Source organism: Sinocyclocheilus grahami, unplaced genomic scaffold (genome assembly GCF_001515645.1).
Source record: "Sinocyclocheilus grahami isolate Dianchi unplaced genomic scaffold, SAMN03320097.WGS_v1.1 scaffold60.1, whole genome shotgun sequence".
Taxonomy (NCBI): Eukaryota; Metazoa; Chordata; class Actinopteri; order Cypriniformes; family Cyprinidae; genus Sinocyclocheilus; species Sinocyclocheilus grahami.
In genome coordinates this window covers 459,425-482,273 of record NW_015505239.1, presented here as the reverse complement: position 1 = coordinate 482,273, position 22,849 = coordinate 459,425, and the positions used below count along the sequence as shown (strand labels likewise).

At 35.7% G+C, this 22,849-nt stretch overlaps 2 protein-coding genes across 2 annotated transcripts in view; one reads left to right on the top strand and one right to left on the bottom strand.

The window, feature by feature from the left end:
• Positions 1 to 5,523, bottom strand: part of LOC107584492 (calcium-dependent secretion activator 1-like) — a 90,208-nt gene extending 84,685 nt beyond the window's left edge. The window contains exon 1 of the mRNA XM_016271124.1: positions 4,891 to 5,523. Coding sequence (XP_016126610.1) covers positions 4,891 to 5,229 — 339 coding nt within the window. The 5' untranslated portion in view covers positions 5,230 to 5,523. The remainder of the gene's footprint in view (positions 1 to 4,890) is intronic.
• A 10,195-nt stretch (positions 5,524 to 15,718) lies between these two features.
• Positions 15,719 to 20,114, top strand: synprb (synaptoporin b). Its single transcript, XM_016271139.1, has 5 exons — positions 15,719 to 15,778; positions 17,224 to 17,342; positions 18,250 to 18,448; positions 18,597 to 18,788; positions 19,694 to 20,114. The coding sequence occupies exons 1-5, from the start codon at positions 15,755 to 15,757 to the stop codon at positions 20,009 to 20,011; spliced, it is 852 nt and encodes a 283-aa protein (XP_016126625.1). The 5' UTR covers positions 15,719 to 15,754; the 3' UTR covers positions 20,012 to 20,114.
• The last annotated feature ends 2,735 nt before the right edge of the window (positions 20,115 to 22,849 follow it).

Here is a 22,849-nt window from a genome sequence, read left to right as displayed (position 1 = left end):
TGTGTATCTTTATATCAGCATAGAAGCTTTAGCGTGACTTAATTTAGAGATGGTAAAAAATAATAAAACAAGATTAAATGTACAATATTTTAATGCAAATATTTATATATATTCAATGCTAATTATATATATTTGGATAAAGCATCTGCTAAATGAAAAAATATAAATGTAAATATACATATTTTTATTCTGTAAAATACAAAGACATTTTCCTTCACCTTTGCTGCTTTGTGCTTTATAATACCAGTTCAATAAACAAGATTCAGCAATATTCAGAAGCATTAATATTCCATTTCAACTTCCAGTTTAGACACAATATATGATTGTGAGTCTCCAAGCAAAACACAGTAGAGATGTTTTTTTCTGAATGAATCGGTTTTGTTGAAATGATTGAGTGAACAGCTGCATGACTCACTCATTATTGGTTGGTTCCTAAATAAATCAGCATGTTTTAAGGGATCATTTGAATGAACGATTCAAATGACTCATAAAAACAAACACTGTTGTATTGGTGTAACAATGCAACTTGCAGCTGCTGATAAAAATTATGAAATACAAGGGCCAGAACTAACTGTTGTATATTTAGAATATATCTATTTATCAATTAATTATAATATTTGTTTGTACATTTATATATCTAGGCCCTTTTTGAAAGCAGATCCTATTATGGGAACAGGTAATTGTGACCCAAAATACCAGGTAATTAGTTAAAACACAGAAAAAGAGAAAGATCAAAATAAAGATCAAGGAGAAAAGGGTACAAAAGGAAACCTCATCTGCAGATAAGTTCAGCTGAAATGACACGATTTGCTTAGCCAGCTAAGTAAAAGACAATAAGCCCTTGAAAGCTGTCACTACCGGTATTATTCAAGGAGGTGTGATCTCTCAGCACGATGTACACACAGGGAAGTATGTGCTGATCTAATGAAAATCCTAACACTTCAGTTTATAGGTGCATCATAAAGTTAGAAGGTCTGGAGTGTGTTAGGGCCTCTGATGTGCCCTTGTTACAAGACCACCTTATCTGCTTAAATGGGGGGACATCTACCATCTATCAGTGATGAAATCAACACACAGGAAGGATACAGATAATTGAAATTCTATCCTCCCCCAAGGCCTGTGAACAAAACTGCTGAGAGATCTCTATCGTGTGCCTGTATCATCTGGGGTTCAAGCAAGGGCTGCCGGCCCAGACCAGAGGCTCATGAGAGCAGATACAGGGTGAGTACAGGAGACGCTGCTGACAGCATACAAATTAGTCCAAGGCAAAACACACACTAAGTGACCTCCTGGACTTAATCTAGGAAAGAAAATTAAATATGATTCATATAGAAACACTGAGGCTGTCATTCAACATTATTGAATTTTATAATGAACTGGCTGAGCATTGAAAGACGAGCAGTTTGCTGAAGAGGTGAGCCACGATAAGTCCTTTAGATGCACCAAACTTAGATGAAAAACTCATCCAAGCTAGGAAGGTAGCCTTTTAGAAGAGCAAAGATTTAAATCTAATTCTGGATTTGATTGCTTGCTGCTGTAAACACTGCATACTTGGATGCTTTAAGGTATTTTGTGAATAAACAAAAATTGAATACATTTTGTTATTAGCCAGTAGCTACCCTCAGTGATACCCAGGAGTAGAAACAGATGTAAAATTGACAGCAAATTTAATAATAATATACCCAACATATGTTTGTGATTTCTAAGTGAAGGAGAAAAATGTGGAATTCTGGTGAGACGGAATGCATTATATTAATACAATAGATTATGATGTCCATTGATATGGCTTTGGTTAGCCTTTAAGGACATTCAGAATGACCTTGTATAATGTTTTGGATAACATTATAATTAACATTTGTACATGAACCTGATAAAGGAAATATACTATGTCCCTGCTTTTACAGTCATACAGCAGAGACTGAAAGCTACTCCATACATATTAGAAATCATGCATGAAGGAGATTTGATTTTCTTCATGATAGAAAAACTGATCATTTAATGAGACATATGCTACAGCCATTACCTTCAATCCCCTGAGCTCCAGTGATATCACATTAGCTGAATAAGTACCCATAAAACTAGTAGTCAAGCTTTCTGCAAATAAAGTAGCACAACCCGAAGAGATTTAAAAAAAGACATTTAATGAATCTTAGTGATGATATCCCAAAATTAATTTGAGAATTCGATTATTGCAGTTTTTTTATTATTAAATGATCTTTTTCACCTAACACTCCAGAAAAACAGCAATTTAAGTGATTTTGATTATTTTAATGATTGTTTTCAACTTTAGTATGTTATTTTGTATAAAATGAGCATTAACGTGTACATATGTGGGGTCATTTTCCATCATCTATATGGGCCTATATGCAATGATTTTAAGTTCAGATTTATATTCAGTGAGTAAACAGAAAAATTTCATGCTGTCATATAGCAATAATTGAATCTTATTAAATTACTGTATTAATTATATTGGGAAAAGTTCATCTTAAAGGGGTCCTATTATGCTTTTTCACTTTTTCAACTTTAGTTAGTCTGTAATGTGCTGTTTGAGCATAAAAAAGATCTGCAAAGTTACAAAGCTCAAAGTCCACTTCAAAAGGAGATATGTTATTTAACAGAAATCACTTTTCAAAAACTACAACAAACGACTCGTTTGGACTACAACACATATTTTCCGGGATTTGTGATATCACAAATATCGACGAATAGGACTAGACCTGGTTGAGCTGCACTAGAGAAGGCAACGAGTGTTATCACTATGTCGGAGGCACGCTAGCTTTCCCAGAGTGGTTACAATTATCCGGGTTTAAATCGCGCTCAAATTGATTTGATTTTGACCCAATATTTACACTGAAGCTCGCAAGCGGCTATGGTAAGGGGCATGACATTTCCCGACCAGGCGCCGAGTACTGCCAATCACAACATACACTGGCCCAGCTAACCAATCACAGCACATTTCACGTTTCAGAAGGCGGCCCTTTATTTGATACAGGAACGATTCGAGCCGTTCATGCCAGACTGGGGAGAGAGGTGTTGTAATAATGTAAAATATGTGAAAAATAATGTGTTTTTCGAACAACCTAGTATGAGAGCCTGTTCTAGTATACCCCCCAAAACAAAATCAAGGCTTTGTAAAAGAGCATAATAGGACCCCTTTAAAACGACTATAGCACAACATGATGCATGAATCTATGTAGTAGAGTAGCCTTTTTATAAAGCCTCTTATAACTCAATCTTTTACCATTCACCATACCTCTCAATGAGGTTAGTGCCGTCTTAAATTCAGTCAACAAAAACAGAATTATAACCTTCCTTCGACCCTGCTCTTGATAGATGTCCTTCATGTCGATGATTCCCATGACTGATTCTGAGTCACTGAAATGATTGACTGCAATGACTCTTTTGAACTTAAAAGACCTCAACAGTGACTCAACTCTGAGATCTGTTGTAATGACCCAAATTCCACCATCCCTGACTCACTCATCTGAACCAGCACGCATTGTGAAGATCAGAACTTTGACTTCTTGTAATGACAAACAGCAGGTACTCCAATGCAATGTTATTGATCAAAGCTTTTACATGTATAATGGCCTGTTTGACCTCACGTGAGGCTGCCTAGCATTGAATAACAATACTGTGGGACAAACGCATTCTGACTAAGCCATATTGCATAACAGAATCTTGTACTACAGTATATGCTGCTATGTTGACAATGTCAGATGGCTTTTTTATTTAACACATCATACATGCTATATGTCCCAAAATGCATTTTCACTATACTTTTTTTCTCTTTTCTCATACTGTGAAAATAACACTAGTCAGGTCAAATCCATACTTGGTTTGATTTTCTAAAGCTTTTAGCTTTTTCCTATTTATTTTAAAGCATGTGATAGCAAATACAATTGTCAGAATAAGAATGGACACAAAAAAAAGAACAGATGTTTTTCCTTTTGTCACTTACTATAGCAGTAACTCTAGCTGTTAACTGTGGTTTCAGAGCATGTTGTAAATAGTCAGGGATCAGCTTGGATCAATAACTGAGGGAAATTGGATGGGACCTCTGAAAGATACCTCTCTGAACAAGGAAACATTTTATGGTAGGATGGCTATAACAGGTTTCCTTTGTTTCTTCCAGTCTTAAATTAATTGTATGCAAATAAAACTCTCAAGTTGCAATTCACTTAAGACTTGTTTATCAACAGGCTTTTGGGTAAAACAGCATAATAAAAGAACGCAACGAAACCAAAATATGGTGAACTACGATGAAGTCGTATTTACTTAATCGTGTTTGATTTTACTATGATAAAATAAGATGAAGTATTTCCATAATCAGGTGACATGACAAATACGTTGGTTGTGCTTTTTCGACCTTCTGAACAGTGCATCCCGCGTTCGCATCTGTTACACCAAAAGTCACCTTGGAAGATGAATGAGTGGCGCGAGAGATGGCGCAAATGGAACTGAATATCCTATGGCCGCAAGACTGCACACAACCACTGACTTCCAATGCGAACGAGTCACATGACCGTACTACGGCAATGACACCGCTTTATTTTGGTCCATCAGACTCTTGAAGAATATCTATAATTAGAGCTCGTCTCGTGCGGCCGATTTTAACCGAACGTGCACGAATTCCTTCGGGTTTGGGGTCTCGCAACAGGAGCTCTCGAGCTTAAAAGCAGCCTAAAATGAAGGCTGTGATTTTATAGGTGTCCCGTGCAGGATATGGTGATTTTAGAAATGCTCCCTCACTTTAAGAGTAATATCACCTGACATAGGCTACGCACGGGGATTCAGTTCAATGTTTGCTGGAAATTGCATGACATAAAAGGTGCATTATGATGCATAACGTTTTTCTCAAGGTGAGATCCGGACACCTCGCGCTCTTACCTTCAGCTGTCGCCTTGCCATGTCTGTCGGCTGCTTGGCGTTGAAGGGATAGGCGATGCATCGCATTACAAAGACATAGAGTTGCAGCTTCCTCTTTCGTTCCTCTTCTTCCCGCTGCAGTTTCTCCACGTCCTCCTTTTCCTGCTCGCTGGCGGCCGACGGGCTCGGGCTGGATGGTCGCGCACTGGAGCCTCGGCTGGCGGGCTGGAGCCTATCGGAGCTCTCGCTGGTCCTGCTGGGGGAGATGCGAGAGGAACCGGACTGAGGAGCCATCACCTCTCGGCTTTCCTCCTCCACTATCCCGTCCGATTCCTCTTCGCTGGAGGATGGATCCAACATTTTTGCTCTCGGACGGCGCTCGCCTAACCGTACAAGCGAATTAAACGCACGATGGGTTGTTTACGGCGTGGAAACCTATCAGTTTGTTGACGTAGCGTTCGGCATTCAGAGCTGTCGACTGGCGGTGAATTTTTAATCTCCAGAAACACTTCGGCTGCGGAAGCAGACACTGCAATCTCTTCACACGGCCAGAGCAAAGATGCTGCTGCTGCTGCATACGTGTTCCGTGCTGTACCTCCGTTCGCCAGTCATTGCGAGGGACTCGGGAGGAACGGGGATGGGAGGGGCGCGCGCAATGAAAAGAGTGAATGATGGTCACTTCCTGCTGAGTCTCGCGTGAGACGCAGGCGCTGTCCGCGGTGCTGGATGAGAGAGCGGGTCATTTCGGTCGCAAAAATGGTGAGGGTTTCTTTTGACCTCTGGACTTCACTCACAGGACAGGGACTTGCCATATTACATCACCATATTTCATTCATTAGATGTATGCTTTATTTTTAACTGTATTTTCACAAGTCATCACAATTGTGAACTATTTCTGTAATTAGTAGGCTATCCCCAGTTTTGGGGAGTAACTAGTTACATGTAAGTTAATTATGTAGGGTGAATTCAGGTAAAGTGGGCCACTTTTTGTAAAACGTGTCATTTAGATACCTAGATGGGGTTTTTTTGTTTTCTTTTTTACTTTTGTTAACTTTAAGTTCCAGCTATAATATTTCAATGTTTTTTTTCAAATACAGTTCACATAAAGTATTATTTGCAAGATATATATCAATAAACATTTTGAGGTCATGTACTTCAGACAAATTTATTTTCAGGTAAAGTGAGCCATCCCTTATTTATAATTTTTTTTTTTTTTGCATCTTAATTAAAAACACATGATATGTGACCCTGGACCACAAAACCAGTCATAAGTCGCACGGGTATATTTGTAGCAATAGCAATAGCAAAAATACATTGTATCAGTCAAAATGATCGATTTTTTTTTTATCCCAAAATCATTATGACTTTAAGTACAGATCATGTTCCATTAAGATATTTCGTAAATTTCCTGCTGTAAATATATCAAAACTTAATTTTTGATTGGTAATATGCGTTGCTAAAAACTTAATTTGGACAACTTTAAAGGCGATTTAGATTTTTTTTTTTGCACCCTCAGATTCCAGATTTTCAAATAGTTGTATCTCGGCCAAATATTGTCCTATACATCAATGGAAAGATTATTTATTCAGCTTTCAGATGAGATATAAATCTCAATTTCAAAAAAATTGACCCTCATGACTGATTTTGCGGTCCAGGGTCAAATATTAACACGTATTATCAGACAAACTTATTTAACAACATATTTACCAAATCCAAAAATAGATAACCCATAGGTTATGTGTAAATCCTCATCTCAATTCATGTGGGAAATTCCAAACAACTGAAAGAACATGTTGTGTTGTCATTACATTTGATTAAATCTGAATATCAGAATATTCAGAAATCAGAATATTGATCAAATGAACTCTACAATATGTAAAAAAAAATATGACTATAACACAAGCAACAACAAATAGTCAAAAAAATTAATAAGAACATTTTAAATGGGAACCATATGTAAAAATGTTTTTCTGTCTAATTTCTCTATACATTTTCAGTTAACCTTAATTGTGTCCATATTTTAAAGCTTTATATTCTGCATCTACATTTTGCTCCTCTCATCCTTTCTTCACTCCACAGATTGAACTTCATGCCTCGACTTCCTTTCTGTTCTCTCTTTCCCTTCTTCCATCACCGACTTGAATTTCCTGACTGCAGACTCTTTTCTGTTTTCTAAAAAAGTAAATTATACTTGTCAACTATAAAACAACCAGTGAGTGTGAATTTATTTAATTAATTTGAGTATAATTACTGAAGGTTAAAGGTCAGCCCACTTTACCTGGATCCCACCGGCCCACTTTATCTAACACATTCAGCCAAAGAGGGCAAGCAATATTTAAACACCTTACAAGAAAACTAAAAAATTGTAAACATTTTATTCCCCTTGTTAACTGTGGAAACAAAAACAGCAGGAACAGTCCCAATAATATTTGTTTCAAAATAAATTTAATTACAAAATAAATGTAATTGTAATCAGTTACAGTTACTGAGAAAAGTAGTTACATGTAATTCAAAATTCAGGAGTTACATCTGAATTTTTTCCCCACACACCCCCACATACAGATTTAATTGTCTTCTTTCATAAATTGCAGTGACTGCTCTAAAATATGAGACACCAATGTTAAGGAGTTTAGTACACAGAATAGGACACGTGCTCATTTGATAACTGTTTTATTTCCAATTTTTTTTTGTTTTTTTCAAGGCATTGTTAGATTCCAGTGTTTCCTGTCATAATTATGCAAAGATTTGATTTCAAAAACAGTATCCTAGCTATTAAACTATTTCTTATTATGATTTTATATCTGTATTTAACAATCGCAAGGTGAAAAGAGGTGTTAAAATCTGATTTTGTGGCTGTGCTTTAAAATTAAATTATTATAATGTTAATTCAAGTGATGAAGGATTTCATAATTCTGACAGTAATCAGTGTTGTGTACTACTGTAAAGTTAACCCTGCCTAGTTTACATATTTGAAAATGATTAACAGTTGAAAACTTTAGAAATGTAGAAAGTAATCAAAAAGTAATCAAATCTATTCAGTTACATTACTTTAATAAAGTAATTGAAGTAGTTACACTACTTATTACATTTTAGATATGGTAACTTGTCATCGGTAACCTATTACATTTCCATAGTAACCTTCCCAAAACTGGCTATCCTAAAACATCCTAAAACATAATATATACATAAAATAGCCTATATATATCCTATTATGTCATTTTTATGCTTTGAAAAAAAATGGTGTAGAAACAATTTTCACTCAGAAATTGCTAGTAAATTTCACAAATAATTACAAAGAATCCGTCTTCTGTGGTTCTTGTGGTGACTGTTATTTTTTTTTAATTCATTGGCTGTATTCAAATATGATCATTTGATGTGACTGAATCAACCTGAATACGTTGAACCAGTGAAGGTGATTTTAAAGGTCAGAAAGCCAAAATGAATAAAACAATTTTTATTTATTATTTTTTTATTAATTATTTATTAAGTAGACATGACATTCTCCAGTAGTTTGTGTACTGTTGGACTACATATGGATAAATCTCTTACTTTTTACACCTCAGAGGGACATACAGTCCTCACACGTTTTGCCGTTTAGCAGAAGCTTTTCTATCCAATGCGACTTCCCTTACTATGGCAACAGTCCCTCTGGAGCAACCTGGGGTTAAGTGTTTGACTCAAGGGCACATTGGTGGTAGGGGTTTTGTTTGTAGTTTTTTTCCTACTTAAAGCAACATGTCTTAAGGTCGTTTTGGGGGCTTTTCTGGAGGAGCAGCAAGTCATAGAGCAACAAAATCACAACATAAGGTGTTTCCAATTGTATCCACAAGGGACAAAATCAATAAACAGCAGACACAAAGAAAGAAAATCAGATCAATTATGGTGGCAGCTGATAAAAGGATAGACTGATTTATGATGAGCCCCAACCTTATGTGAGACCTGCTCTTTCTCAACTATGACATGTTAAACAACATTCACGGTAAAAGATTTAGGATCTGTTGCCTTCAAAAACAAAAACATATTTCAGTTAGTTTTTGACAGCACTGAATTTTTAACATTATTGGCTTACATTCTTGCCATCTCGTGACTGTGACACATTTTATCATCACACACAGCCCTGCAGCAAGAATTAATCCTTGACTATGTACAGTCATATAGCCATATATCCAAAGGCTTATGTGAATTTTCCAGATGGATAGGGAAATGTACTCCAATCGTGTTGACTGCATTTTGATCATTTATCAGGATTATTCACTCACTATGAAATCAAAAGCAAAGCTAGAGAGACTTCTGGACTGGACTTTGGACAGTTCATTTTAATAAAACAAATAATAATTATCAGTGTTCATTTATATATATATATATATATATATATATATATGGGTGTGTGTAATTTACATTTTAGAACAAAGTGTACAATTTACCACAAACCTTGTTTTGCTCATATAATTCAAATATTCCATTATAAAACCCCATAGGAAAACGTCTTTGGGGTTTTAACGTCACAGCTGCAGCACTCTATAATAATGTACAACAAAAAAGTTTCAAGCATGAGAAGGTTATATTCATAAAAACTTTGTTTCTGAAACTACGCAATATTGACAGGAATAATCTCTCACTGTGTTCATCTATATGTTTTCCTGTCAATGGATTGCTAACAAATAACCACACTGATCATTTAGTGAAAATATGATTTTGAAACTGTAACATAATCATTATATTTTTTATGTATAATAAATGTCATCATCACACACAGCCCTGTGGCAAGACTTAGTCCCTGGCTATGTGTAGTCATATATCGAACGCTTATGGGAATTTTCCAGATGGATGGGGAAATGTACTCCAATCATGCTGACTGCATTTTGATCATTTATCAAGATTATTCACCCACTATGAAATTAAAGTAAAGCAACAGATAGTCAGCATTTGACAAAGACTTCTGGACTCTTCATTCTAAGAAAAAGGATAGTAAAAAAGAAAAAAATTCCTTCATAAAAATTGGGAAAAAGAAATACCCTTCAACTGTAACATGCACTTTGTTCTACAGGGCTTGCCAGAGAATTAGCAGTTAAGACTATAAATATAAAGTCCCAATGGTTCAGACTATCACACCAGATGTTCAGTTAAAGCGGTGCTCTCCAAAAACCCATCTGCATGTTCACACATTTGCTAAATATAGCTAAGTGTTCAGTTTATTTCAGAACAATCACACTCCTCGAATGTGTCGATGAACCTAACTGATATGAAAATATGTCCTGCTGCAACAAAAGCAATTATACAGTACACACAACAACCCACTTTTTTTAATGTAAAGATATCCTACCAAACAAATACTCACTCACTCCCTGAATACTATACATTTAGTAATACTTAAAAAAAACTGTTCTCAAATGACCAAATGACTGCATCATGTCTGGTTCAGTCAGGAGATTGGATCATCAGATTATACAGGCCATGAAAGATTCTCTTTGGAGGTCTGCTTTCATGTACTGTAGCACAGATGTTCAGCGTTCCAGACCACAGGAACCACCCCTGGTGTTTCCAGAACAGCACTTCCTTTTCGGTCTTTCTCCAGTGGATGTTGGCACAAATGGTTCTCCAGATCCCCCATCACCCCACCCACCCTTGCTCCATCTGCAGCAGCACTCTCTCTGCATCTTAACCATCAATAATTGATTTGAGTTTCTCTCTGCCCTGCTTTACTTCAGCTTCAATGTATGTTTCGCCATCTCTCTGTTGGAGGAACTTGTATGGTAAAGCTAATATTGGCTTGCAGTGTTTTTGGCTTGGAGAACAAATCCATTTCTGTTGGTGCTTTTTTTCTTTTCTTTTTTTTTTACAGCATTTATATTATACCGAAAGTTAGCTCATGCTACAACATTATATTGTCTAATGCATTAAGCATTTTGAAGACCACACCCTGTTTAAATTAATAGGCTATAAATAATATAAAGTCAAAAAGCATGCTTTGTGTATGTTTATATATATAGTAATTTGGTGTTTGTGTGCATGTATTACATGATTTCAAATTAGACATCAAAATTTGACAGTATGTCAGTGATTAGTTCACAACAGAGGCAGAAGCAGTTCATTTTATTCTCTCCATATCTTCTTCTGCGGAAAAAGACAAAATGGGTTATTAATAGAATTATTTGAGCTGGCCTTGGCCTTGACCCTGCCATTTTCACATCCTCGCCCCATTCTTTTTTTCCTCAGTCTACTTTGACTTTAATACCTTAGCCATGACAGTTCTATAATTGCTGTATTTCAGGATTCTTACCAGCCCTCTTCTCTCTTTCTTACTCTCTGTACATAAAATAATGCTGAACACTCAGAAGTGTCGAGCCAAATCAAACCGAGGAGGCACATGACCCATCAGATTATAAAAAAAAATATATATATAGAGAGAGAGAGATAGATAGATAGATAGATAGATAGATAGATAGATAGATAAATAGATAGATAGTCGCATTCCCTCTCTCTGCCTGTACAACCATAAACAAGCTCTCAAAATGCATGCACATCTGTGTACTAGATTCAGACATGCTAGACACGTTCATTCTACAAACATCTCCTTATAAACATTGTTTCCTTGCTCTGTGTAAGGCAATTAGACTGATCTGAAATGAAACAACACTGAGGGGATGGGAGTGTGGGAAGAGGTGCACTGTTCTGGTAATCAATCAATTGAACAAGCATCATTTGCATATTCATCAAGTCACCCCTCCACCCCAAAAGCACCTCCCTCAGATGACAGATTTTAAACAGTGGACATATGCACATGCATTGACAAATAGATTGTCAAAGGGGGTTCAGTTCAGTCTCTTAAACAAACCAGTTTTAACTCTTCCATGAAAACTGAAAAATATTGATGATATCATTTTGTATTTGTGGGTGTTTTCCAAATTTTTGTCCAATAAAATGCTCTGTAAAATAATAATGTCCCTTATATCACTCATTACTATAGCAAATCATGAACATTGGACTATTTTTCTTTGATATATCTTCCAGTTTCAATAGGAAATACATCAGTACAGGAAAGAAAATCACACTCATCAAGTCATTTCATGGTTTCTTTAACTCATATGTCATGGAGTAAAGAACATCTAAAAAAGCTCAGCCTTTCTTCTTGACCGTGTGACATTATTAAACTGTGTGTGTGTGTGTGTCTGTTCAGGGTGTGGAAATTCAAGGCAGACTCATGGGAAAATGAATGGATGAGTGAATATCAGTGGGTCAAAGGCAAAGGCTGAGTCTGAGTGCTTACAGACATGGTTGAAAAGCTCTCTATACTATTAAAACACTTTGAGTCTCTCTGTCTTTTTCTCCCTCAGTCTCTCTTTTCTTTCTATGTTCATAAGAAACAAACTGATGAAACAGGATACTTATTTACAAGTATGATGAATGCACCTATTATTCAGTTTCGATGACCACATGTACGTCTGTGCAGACTTTTAGATCTATATTCATTAGACCTACAGCATATTCAAGTCCTCAAGTCTTATTGATCAGAATTAGACCTACTCTAAGTGGAACAACTCACAACAGCCCCTCACTTATTCTTCAGTCATCTTTCAGATGTATATGGTTCATCAAAGACTACACTGATATGATGAGACCAGCTTCATGCATCCTCCCAGGCATCTGTCTTTTACCTCTCTGTACCCTTTTCTAAAACAGAGCCGGGTTTAAGAGGACCATTATTTCTAAATATAGAGCTCTTTAATGCACTGGTCCTTGATCTGGTACAACACCAGGCAGAACAGCAGTGACACCAAAGGTTACGTCTGCACTGTTAAGTTCCCTCGTTCTTAAGTGAGTCTCATCTTAGCACTCACCTCTTTTCGTCTCCATAATTACAGCAAAAGAAGAAGAATGATGATTAGATAGATCACTCTAGAATGATCTGTGATTCTCAACCAGAGGTAGGACTACTTATAAGGATAGTTAACCCAAAAGAAGATATTTTGAAAAAATTATTCAAATTTTTTTGTCCATACAGTGAAATTTAATGAGGTCAAAATAAACACTGGACCCAGCAGACTTTCATTGTATGGAAATGATGACAGTATTTACATTTTTGGATGAACTAGCAGGTTCCAGAGAGGAGGCTAGCTACTTGGATTTTATTAAACCAAATGGAAAATACGATGAAGAAAAGAGCAAAATAAAATGTGTAAGATTTGAGTTAGGCTATTTTTTTAGGATTCTATGGCCACATTAAAAACAGTTTAATCACACTGAAACATGCATTTTGTTTGTCTGCTATTTAACAGCATGTAATCAGTCTTTTTCTGTCTTCTCCCTCTTGTACCTAAGCTAAACAGGAACAGGAGAGAAGAAAAAGCCAGAAAAAGAGTCATTAAATATGCAGTGAAGAGCAGCAGCACTTCAGGCGAAGTGAGAAACTCACTGCTGTCAGAGCTTCAGACCTGCCATCCACCGGGAAACACTAACTCCTTCCTTATTCTGAGAGACATAAGCCGGGATATACGCAAGTATTTGAACACAGGGCATTTAGATGAACATACAGGGATGAGTAGGAAGCTATGGCCATTCTGTCAATTATAAACACAATGCAATTGATCAGTCTTTACCCATTACTCAATCGTGGTGTATCACCTCATAAAAGATTAATACAGCTGACATGCTTAAAGACACCAAGTGCTTTGATTCGCTGAACAGTGCAGCATTGCGTACATATGATAAAGCAAACCTGCTAAATTACCTGCAATTTTCTCCTTTCAGCAGCATAATAAAACCCTATTGTTGGCTGCATATTATGACACCTCTAATTAGGCACTCTGAAATTCTTTTTGTATTATCAATTTATTCATGTTTCTTCTCTTATATTCAGTAAAAGCATAATTAATTACGTTTAGGCCTACCACATTATCATTTCATAGGAATATTAAAGGTAAAGTCTGTGCTGTAGAATTGCTTGCTTATAAGCTGTTTCTGCTGAATCTCTTTTGCTGTAACTTTGCAGACCATGATTTAGTTTTGTATCAGTGTATGTAAGGAGTTTTCTTGCCAAAGGTTGCCTGCATCATTGGACATATATTTGTTGCCTACCTTAATGCAAAAATCCCACTGTATGTGAGAAAAGAGCTGATAGGAAGCCAGAATTAAATTAGCTTTGAGTGGATCCTGGCATTTGAGTGATCTAAGGCAATGAGCCAAAGAGAGAAAGAGATTGGTTGGGGATTGGGGGGAAAAGAAGAAGGAGAACAAGACAATTGTGAAATAATGTCATAATTGGGGCCATTTACTATTATGTTTATGACACACATGTTTTCATGTCAATGTGTTTCATTAAAAATTAACATCTGGGAGGTAATCCTGTAGCTTTTAGCAGAGAAAGCTGACCACAGAAACAGGAAAGATGAGGAAGCCACAGTTCAGGACTTCACTTCAAACTTAGAACTACTATTAGAACTATAGTGTACCATCAGAATAATTGTGAAACTGATATTTCAAGGTAAAAGCTTTCATGCAGTTGCTTTAAATCTTTGCTTTAAAGGCATTTCAAACACAACAGCCCTCCTAGTGGATAATTAAAGTAAGAGCCCCTTATAATTCAAGAGGTATAAACAGTAAGAAAAAGAAAGCACACAGAGAAGTCACAGGAGTGATAGAGGAGTATTAAGCAAGCCCGTGATTGTAAGAGTGTTTGACACTCGTATAAGAATCATGAATAAAATACAGAAATAAATATTTATAAATTTAAAAACAGCTATGGATTCTGAACGTTTGAATGAATAGCATGCAGGAGACAGCCTCGAACAGCAGATGGCAGCATTGTATAACAACATGACTCAATGAGTATACATGTGTAAGCTCATGTTTCTTTCTTTCTTTATTTTCACTGCAAATGTGTATTAGGGTTTCACGACTCTAATTATTTCTTGGCTCTAAAAATGAACTTTGTACTGATCAAAGGAGTTATTTGGCTCAGATCTTATGAAGCCACTGATACCAGCTTTGATTGGTACTTTCAGGGCACACTGTTCTTTATTCATGACTTGCATTTATAATAGCTAAAAGGACAAAAGGTGGCTACAGGAGAGAAACATGAGAGAAACAGTCGACATGTCATTAATGACACCTATGTCTTGTATATATTAATGACACCTATATATGTGTCGTATTCATTATAATATTTTTATTGTGTCCTTAAAGCTGGCTGAGATGGAGTGACTACAAGTATTTCCTACTAAAATAAATCAAACAAAAATAATAATTTTTAATTAAATTTAAGTTAATTTTGATCACAAATCTTGCCAGTGTGATTAAATAGCTTATGATGTGTGATGATTGTGTGTGATAATTCTCTTTCTTGAATCATTCACATACACAGACCAGATATTTAGTCATCAAGCTGTCAAAAATGTGCAGGGAAAAAATTATTTACCAACAGTCTAGATTCCACTTGAATCATTTGCAACAATTAATGAAAACAGAGGGCCATTACTGTGGCAGAATTATTGTTTATAATCATAATTATTTATGTCCTGCATGTAAAACATGGCTGTAATGTACCCAATACATCTGCTAAGGATTACGTAATGTGAAGTTGATCTAGATTATTACATTCTTAATTGCATATTTTTCAGTGACTGAGTCTGAGTGTATGTACACAATATGTGCATATTACATGTGCAATGGGTCTGCGTGTATTATTATGTGTGCCCCTTATTAAGTGCATCTGTGTGTGTGTGTGTGTACATGTGTGACATACACAGCAGACACACACAGTGCCAGTTTCCCCTGTAAAGCATCTCCATGGTGTTCACTCACTCAGTATCTCTGGGTTTGGCTGGCAGAGGAGCTCAACTCTCCTTCATAGACAGACTCACAGGCTGATGCTTAATCCGTTTCATCAATGTGTATGGTCATATTTGCTCCGGTAAGACCTCTCTTTTTCTAAAACCTTCAAGTATTAGGAATTGTATTTGACCAAAATTTATTGGCACAATTATACCACTTATTTCAAACACTGCTTAAAGCTTTTTTTCATTTATTTGTATCTTTTTTTCTATTCAAAATTAACCGACTAGAAATGTAATATGATTTGAAAGTGTCAGTAAGTATTTGCTCATAATTTGACAGTCACAAGATAAAGTGTCCAATGAAAGTAAAGTTCGAACAGTATTTTGTGCAGTTTCTCATGGTTGCATTCTCAAAATAGTATTTAAATGCATGCAAATATGTCTATCAGGAATCAGATTTAATTATTAGCTGCTCTTTGGGGTCGCAGTGTCGGCTCCCTGTTTGTAGTCTCTCTTGCTTGAATAATTCATCTGCTCTTGTTGAAATGTGCAAAAGATCGATGCCATCCAGCTCTTTGACAGACTTTAATGATGAATCTGAGCTGAGCTAAATGCAGCATGATTACATGTTTGTATTTGCACGTACTACATATGCATGCATATTTATGTAAAAATTAGGTAATTAGTGTGTGTGTGAATATATATGATTGTGTGTGTGTGTGTTTCTGGGTGTGCTGGCAACCCCTGGGTAACCTTTGCATAATTCACTGGGTCTCAACAGAGACTCATCAAAGAAGCTACCTATTTTCTTCTTTGTTTCATCTGTTCTGTGTAAGCATAGTTAATATACGTATGTTATATGGGAAATTAATTAAATATTCACACATTTACAAAGCAATTTTCATATAGTCTGAAGAAAGAAATAGCAATAAAACTCTCCATCCTTCTGTGTCTCTGTGTCTTCCTTTGACACACACAGACCCACACACTCATAGCATAAGTATTCCAGACTGTTTTTAATTAATATATACAGTGAAGGCATTAAATCTTAATTGAAATGGCCTGCTTCTTTTCACCTGCTGTATCATATTATCGGAAAGAGAAAGAGAGGAAGGGACTGGAGAGAGAATAGCAGGAGACTTGGACACATTTCTTATCAAACACCTGTGTCCACGCAGAGAATAAAGCCCTGGCACTTGTCCAGTAAACCTCTAGCCTTTTCATTTATTATGCCAAACGCTAAACTGAATGGGGGAAAAAATATTCAAATTGTGTCAGACAAACGTGTTAGTGCCCGGCATCCAGGTTTACAGTAACTTCAAGGGTTAGTGCGCTTAAAAAGCATCTGTGTCTAATTTTGCACGATTAATTGTGCGGCAGTTGGATGAAAGGTCATTTAAATTGACCTTAAATAAAAAAGCAGGAGGATAATTAAAACAGAATGTGAGGTTAATTTGTCTTGACTTTGTGTAATGAAGTAAAGCTACCGATGGAGAGTCTAGAGAACTGATCTTTGTCCCCTCCACATATAGGCTTATATCTTCAGGGCTTTTCACAAATAATTTGCTTTTTTCTCCTACAGCTTTTTGCTGTTTTAGCATTTGCAACATGTGGGGGGTATTCTGGCCAGATAATGGTTAAAGTAGAATGTTTGGACAAAACCCAAAGCAACATCAGCATCAGTTTCAACTACCCATTCCGGTAAGTGTTCTTAATTACCACAACTCAATATAAGTAATATACTGCATGTTATACTGTAAACATGTATTATCAGTTTATGCAAAAAGACTTGATTTGATATTTTTGGTTTAGTTTAGTTTTAAATATTAATTTACAAAATTATAACCTACACAATGAAAGTATTGTGTAATCGTGCGATCAGTCATTTCTTTCCTCTTTAATTTTTTTAACATATAAGTAGTTTTAATAAAGTGGCTTAATTGATGTTATTTTAGTATTTATATGCTATTATAGTATTTATTCATATTTTGAATTAGACTTTAATTTAAATTTTCAGTTTTCATCTTAATTTTAGTTTTTGCTTATTTTGTTATGTCCTTTTGTCATTTTTATTAGTTTTGGCATTTTTGATTTTGTTTATTTCTATTTCCATTTCTTTTATTATTTTAATTCTAGTTTTTAGTACTGCAAACTATTTCATTTCTAATGCAACATTTCTATTTTTTGTTAAGTGTTTAATCTACTATTTATGTATTCTTTTTATTTCAGTTTTAATTTTATAAACAAAAACTATTTTTAGTCGTTTCCGTTAAAAATAACGACACCAAAGCTGGTCATTTCATGAAGGCCACCATTTTGAATTCATATGACCAGCCAAATATAATTCCCTTCATCTCAGTAACACCCAGTTATTAACTACTTTCACTTGTAGAATAAATTAATCATAGCTAAAAACCAAATGTAAAATGCCATCAGTAATTGTAATTAAAGTGAGTGACTATTTTCAGAAGGTATTTGACATATTAGTGGCATCCCATTGTCGTAGTCTCGACTTTTAAAGATTACAAAAAGAAACTGTGCTTGAAACAAAAATAAGATGTGCTTGAAACATGTTAAAGTAGCAAATTCCTATGTTTTCTCTTCCCAGACTCCAACAGGTACACTTCAGTGCTCCTCTATGTGAAGGAACCAGGAAAGAGACTCTCTTTCTCGAGGGGGATAATGCTTCGTCTGCACAGTTCTTCGTCACTGTGTCAGTCCTGGCTTTTCTCTATTCCCTTTTGGCCACAATTGTTTACTTCTTCTACCAGAACAAATACAGGGAGAAGAACAGAGGTCCAGTAGTTGTGAGTGCATTTCAGAATTTCTGTAAGAAATGTATGCTGTAAAGGGAAAAGTCTGAGAGCACATACTGTGTTGAAAAGCTCAATATAACTCAGTTGAATCATCAAGAACTCTTTCTGTTTATACTCCTCTTCTTTTCAATACCCATAGGATTTCTTGGTGACTTTAGCGTTCTCTAGCCTGTGGCTGGTAAGCTCAATTGCCTGGGCTAAAACTTTGTCTGGGGTGAAGACAGCCACTGATGTGCATCAAATCCTGCTGTTAATGTCTGCTTGCAGAGCCCAGGAGAACTTATGTGAGGTCTTGCAGGAGCCCATCTGGACGAATCTCAACATGTCTGTGGTGAGTAGATTATTTTTTACACAGTATTGATATGGGGAAGAAAAAAATCATATCAATTCATTAGCAATTGACATGCACTACCTTTTAAAAATATGGGGTCAGTAATACTTTTATTTTGCAAAGATGCACTAAATTGATCAAAAAAGACATTTATGATGCTACAAAATGTTTTTATTTCAAATGAACTCCCTATTCATTAAAGAATCCTGGGGGGGGGGGGAAAGTATCATGGATTGCACAAAACTAAAAAATGATAGCAATATTACAATAAATAATGAGCAGTTTTCATCATTGATAATAATCAGAAATGTTTTCATTTTCATCCGCATATTAGAATGATTTCTGAAGCCTCATGTGACACTAAAGTCTGCTGAAAACTCAGCTTAGCCTTCACAGTAATACATTACATTTTACAATATATTAAAATAGCACATTTTAAATTGTATTAACATTTCACAGGATAATTGTTTTAACTAGTTTTTTTAAATGAATGTATCTTTGGACAATACATGCATCATTGGTGAACATGAGAGGCTTTTTTCAAACACTTTTTTCCCACAAACACAAAACTTTTTTTTAACCCCAAACGTTTGAACAGTAGTGTACATTTATATGCCTAATTATGTGGGCTTCAAATAATTTGCCACCAACAAGGACTCCACAAAAGCCTAGCAACCACCCTAGAACACCCTACAAACCACCAAACACCCTCCTATCAATTAGATAGAAACCATCCACAACAGCCTAGCAACTGCTGTCAGACTTTTTAATGTTTTTACAAATGTTTTAAACCTTCAGGCAAGGCTTAGTCAAGCCAGTATGTCTTAACAAACTTATTTTCCTATAAAAATGGCAAATTTTTCAAACAAATTCCATAATTCGAATTCCTCCTTGTGTGCTTACAGGCCTTTGGTTTTTTGAACTTCTTCCTTTGGGCTGGTAATATTTGGTTTGCCTACAAAGAGACAGGTTTGCATAAGTCTATTCAGCGCTATCCCTCCAGAACTCCCTCTGAGAAACGCGACAGCTTCAGGCAGTACAGTCAAACCAGTTTTGATCAATCTGGAGCTGGTTTTGGCCAGAGGCTCTACAATCAAGGGAGTTTTGACTTATCAAGCGGAGGCTTCAGCCTGCCTCAAACCAATCTAGGACAGCCGATGCTTTACCGACAGGTGGGGAGTCCCACATCCAGAGGCCCTCTCATATTTGTTAAGGAGATGTGAGAGAGAGTGTGAGTGTGGAGCACAGAAAGAAAAGAGAAGAGAAACACTGTTGTTTTCTCAGTCAGCATAACACAGATAATTTGCCTTTTTGAATGTGATATTTCTATCATGTGATGTAGAAATTGTGACATTTTTGTAGATATCAGTCTGCATACTGTTATTTATTTGTTTACTGTATAATTAAGTGCCATTGAATTGAAAGCTCTACCCTGATATATTATATAACCTTTTTTGCATATGTATAAATATATATACACACACATATATATATATATATATATATATATATATAGACATATATACACATATGCATATGAACAAATGAATTTACCATGTCAGATATGGCTCTGTGATATTTCTGATGCCATTTAGCATAGTATCCCTATATTCTTATAGTCTATGTTTTATGTTTAAATATTTCCTTTACAAAAGTGCAGTGACAGTGCCATGTTAAACACATTGGATGGCAATACTATGGTATTTTGATATAGCCTATATTTAGAAATGCCATTTATTTTTAGCTTTCCCAAGGTTTTTTAAAGAATAACATGGTATCAAGATCAAGTGTCAGACAAGATATGGTGTTCTTTTTGTTATGTTTTCTATGTTTTTTTATGTTCTGCTATGAAAAATGATTAATTACCAGTAGATGCCTGGGAAAACCAAATGGCTTGAGTCAGAGAATGGCATGGAAACCCTGTGGACCAAGGATGATGTCTAGTCGGAGATCTTTTTAATGAATCATTTTGTCTAACCATACACAGTGTTCAGAAAAATGCATGCAAAAAGATGAGATAAAATCAAATGCAAAAAGTCAGTCTGTTGTTCCAGTTTATTGTAGCATTCCAAATTGTACAAATGTTACTATGTTATACCGATTGCGTCATAAAATTAAGTAATAAAATTATTCTTATTCCTCTAAATGGTTATTGTTTTTATGTATTTAATCATGACCAATGCTACCATTACCAATTCAGATCGTTCCTGGAAAAACAATGAATGTTAAATGAACAATCTTCGTGGAAATTAAAACAAGAAACACAGAAACAGCCCCATTTGGGGACTTATAGTGAATTATCTTTTATTATATCAGTGCTTGTGCAGTTTCTTTGTTTGCGGCGTCTTTTACAAAAGAGACAACCTCTATGGCTGAAGCTACTTGTTTTCCCCATTAAGCCTTTTAATGAAGGGGTGTAAGGGAGCAATTAGGATCTTTTGGCCTGTCAGACTCCTATCAGAGCCATGTGGTTAACATCTCTATATCTGCAGAGTATATCCAGCACTGCAGAGAAGCTAACTGCTTGCAGCTGCCTAGGATCCAAATTGCAGCTTTTAGGTGATCATGAGATTTTAGCCACTGGCATGTTGCTTGTGCCAAATTAAAGGTCACCACTGAGAATCTCTACAGCTGTTCAATCACAGGCCTTGGACTAAAAGAGTGCAATGAGCGCTTTAAAGAGCTTGGTAGAAAACAGAGAAATTACAATGGAAAGGCAATAATGCATATATAATTTTGATTAACAGGTGTCAAATAAGATGTACATTGTAAATATTGCCAGTATTTTTACAGTATGTAACAGTATTTTGTAAATTGTAAATACTGTGAATACTACATTATAGTTCAAGGCTATAGTTAAAGGAATAGTTCATCCAAAATAGTTCAAAATTTGATTTAGCATTACATTAGTTGCTCAACAATGGATCTTCTGCAGTGAATGGATGCCATCAGAATGAGAGTCCAAATAGCTGATAAAGTACTACAATAATCCACAAGTAATCCACATGAATCCAGTCTATAAACGAACATTTGTGAAGTGCTAAGTTGCACGTTTGTCACTTCTGGCAAAAATACCAGTCCATAATTAATAATAACTCTTCCTACAATGAAAAAGTTAATCTCCTGTTGTCCTCTTACATAAATATCAACATTTGTTTAAAACTGTTTTGGACTGTTTTCGCTTGTGCTTTAAAACAGTGCTTTATCTATGCATATCCTGATTCAGATGAGACAACTTTTTCACTAGAAAAAGCAATATTATAGAGGACTCGCATTTTAGCTTGAAGCAATGGTTTGAAGTTGAAGATGTCTTTATGATCAATGTTTATTATGAAATATGTAGCTTTTCACTTAAAAAAAGACGTTACTGTGATGTTTTATCAGCTGTTTGGACTCTCATTCTGACGGCACCCATTCACTGCAGAGGATCCATTGGTGAGCAAGTGATGTAATCTGTTTTGATGAAGAAACAAACTCATCTACATCTTAGATGACCCAAGTGTGCAGGTTTTTTTTTTTTTTTTGTAAAGTATTCCTTTAAAGAGCACTTACATAGTCAGTTTATTACATAATGGAAGAATTAACATATTTCATGGTGACACCATGATGATGTCGCAGTGGCAATTATGTTTTACTCTAGAGGACACAGTCTAAGCTAATCATAGACTCATCTGAGCAAATAAAAAGACGTCATGTTGTTTGATATTAGGAGGTACAAGTGTATGTGAAGAGGAGGCTGGACTGACCCTCGCTGTTCCTCTACTGCAGTCCAGTTTTTGTCATTCTGTTCATCCATCTGTCACTTCTGGCTCTTCGACAGGGTCATGGTCATAGGCTACATAAAGCTACAGCTGCATACAGTACATGAGTTTAGTTGCAGCCACCATCATCTATTACCTAAAACCACAAATAAATGCTTTTCTTGATTTATAGAAGTAATTATTCCAGTAACAACCATATTACACAGTGTAGAATTCATTATGTAATTCACATTACATAATTGTAGGAATTTTTCATAATTGTAAACATAATTGTAAATAATTTTCTAAGAAGAAAAAAGT

Excerpts from the sequence above, each read along its gene's own strand:
- synprb (XM_016271139.1), top strand. The coding sequence starts at position 15,755 with ATGTGTATGGTCATATTTGCTCCG. Across the intron at positions 17,343-18,249 it reads AGTTTCAACTACCCATTCCG|ACTCCAACAGGTACACTTCA; the intron begins GTAAGTGTTCTT and ends TTCTCTTCCCAG. Across the intron at positions 18,449-18,596 it reads AGAACAGAGGTCCAGTAGTT|GATTTCTTGGTGACTTTAGC; the intron begins GTGAGTGCATTT and ends CAATACCCATAG.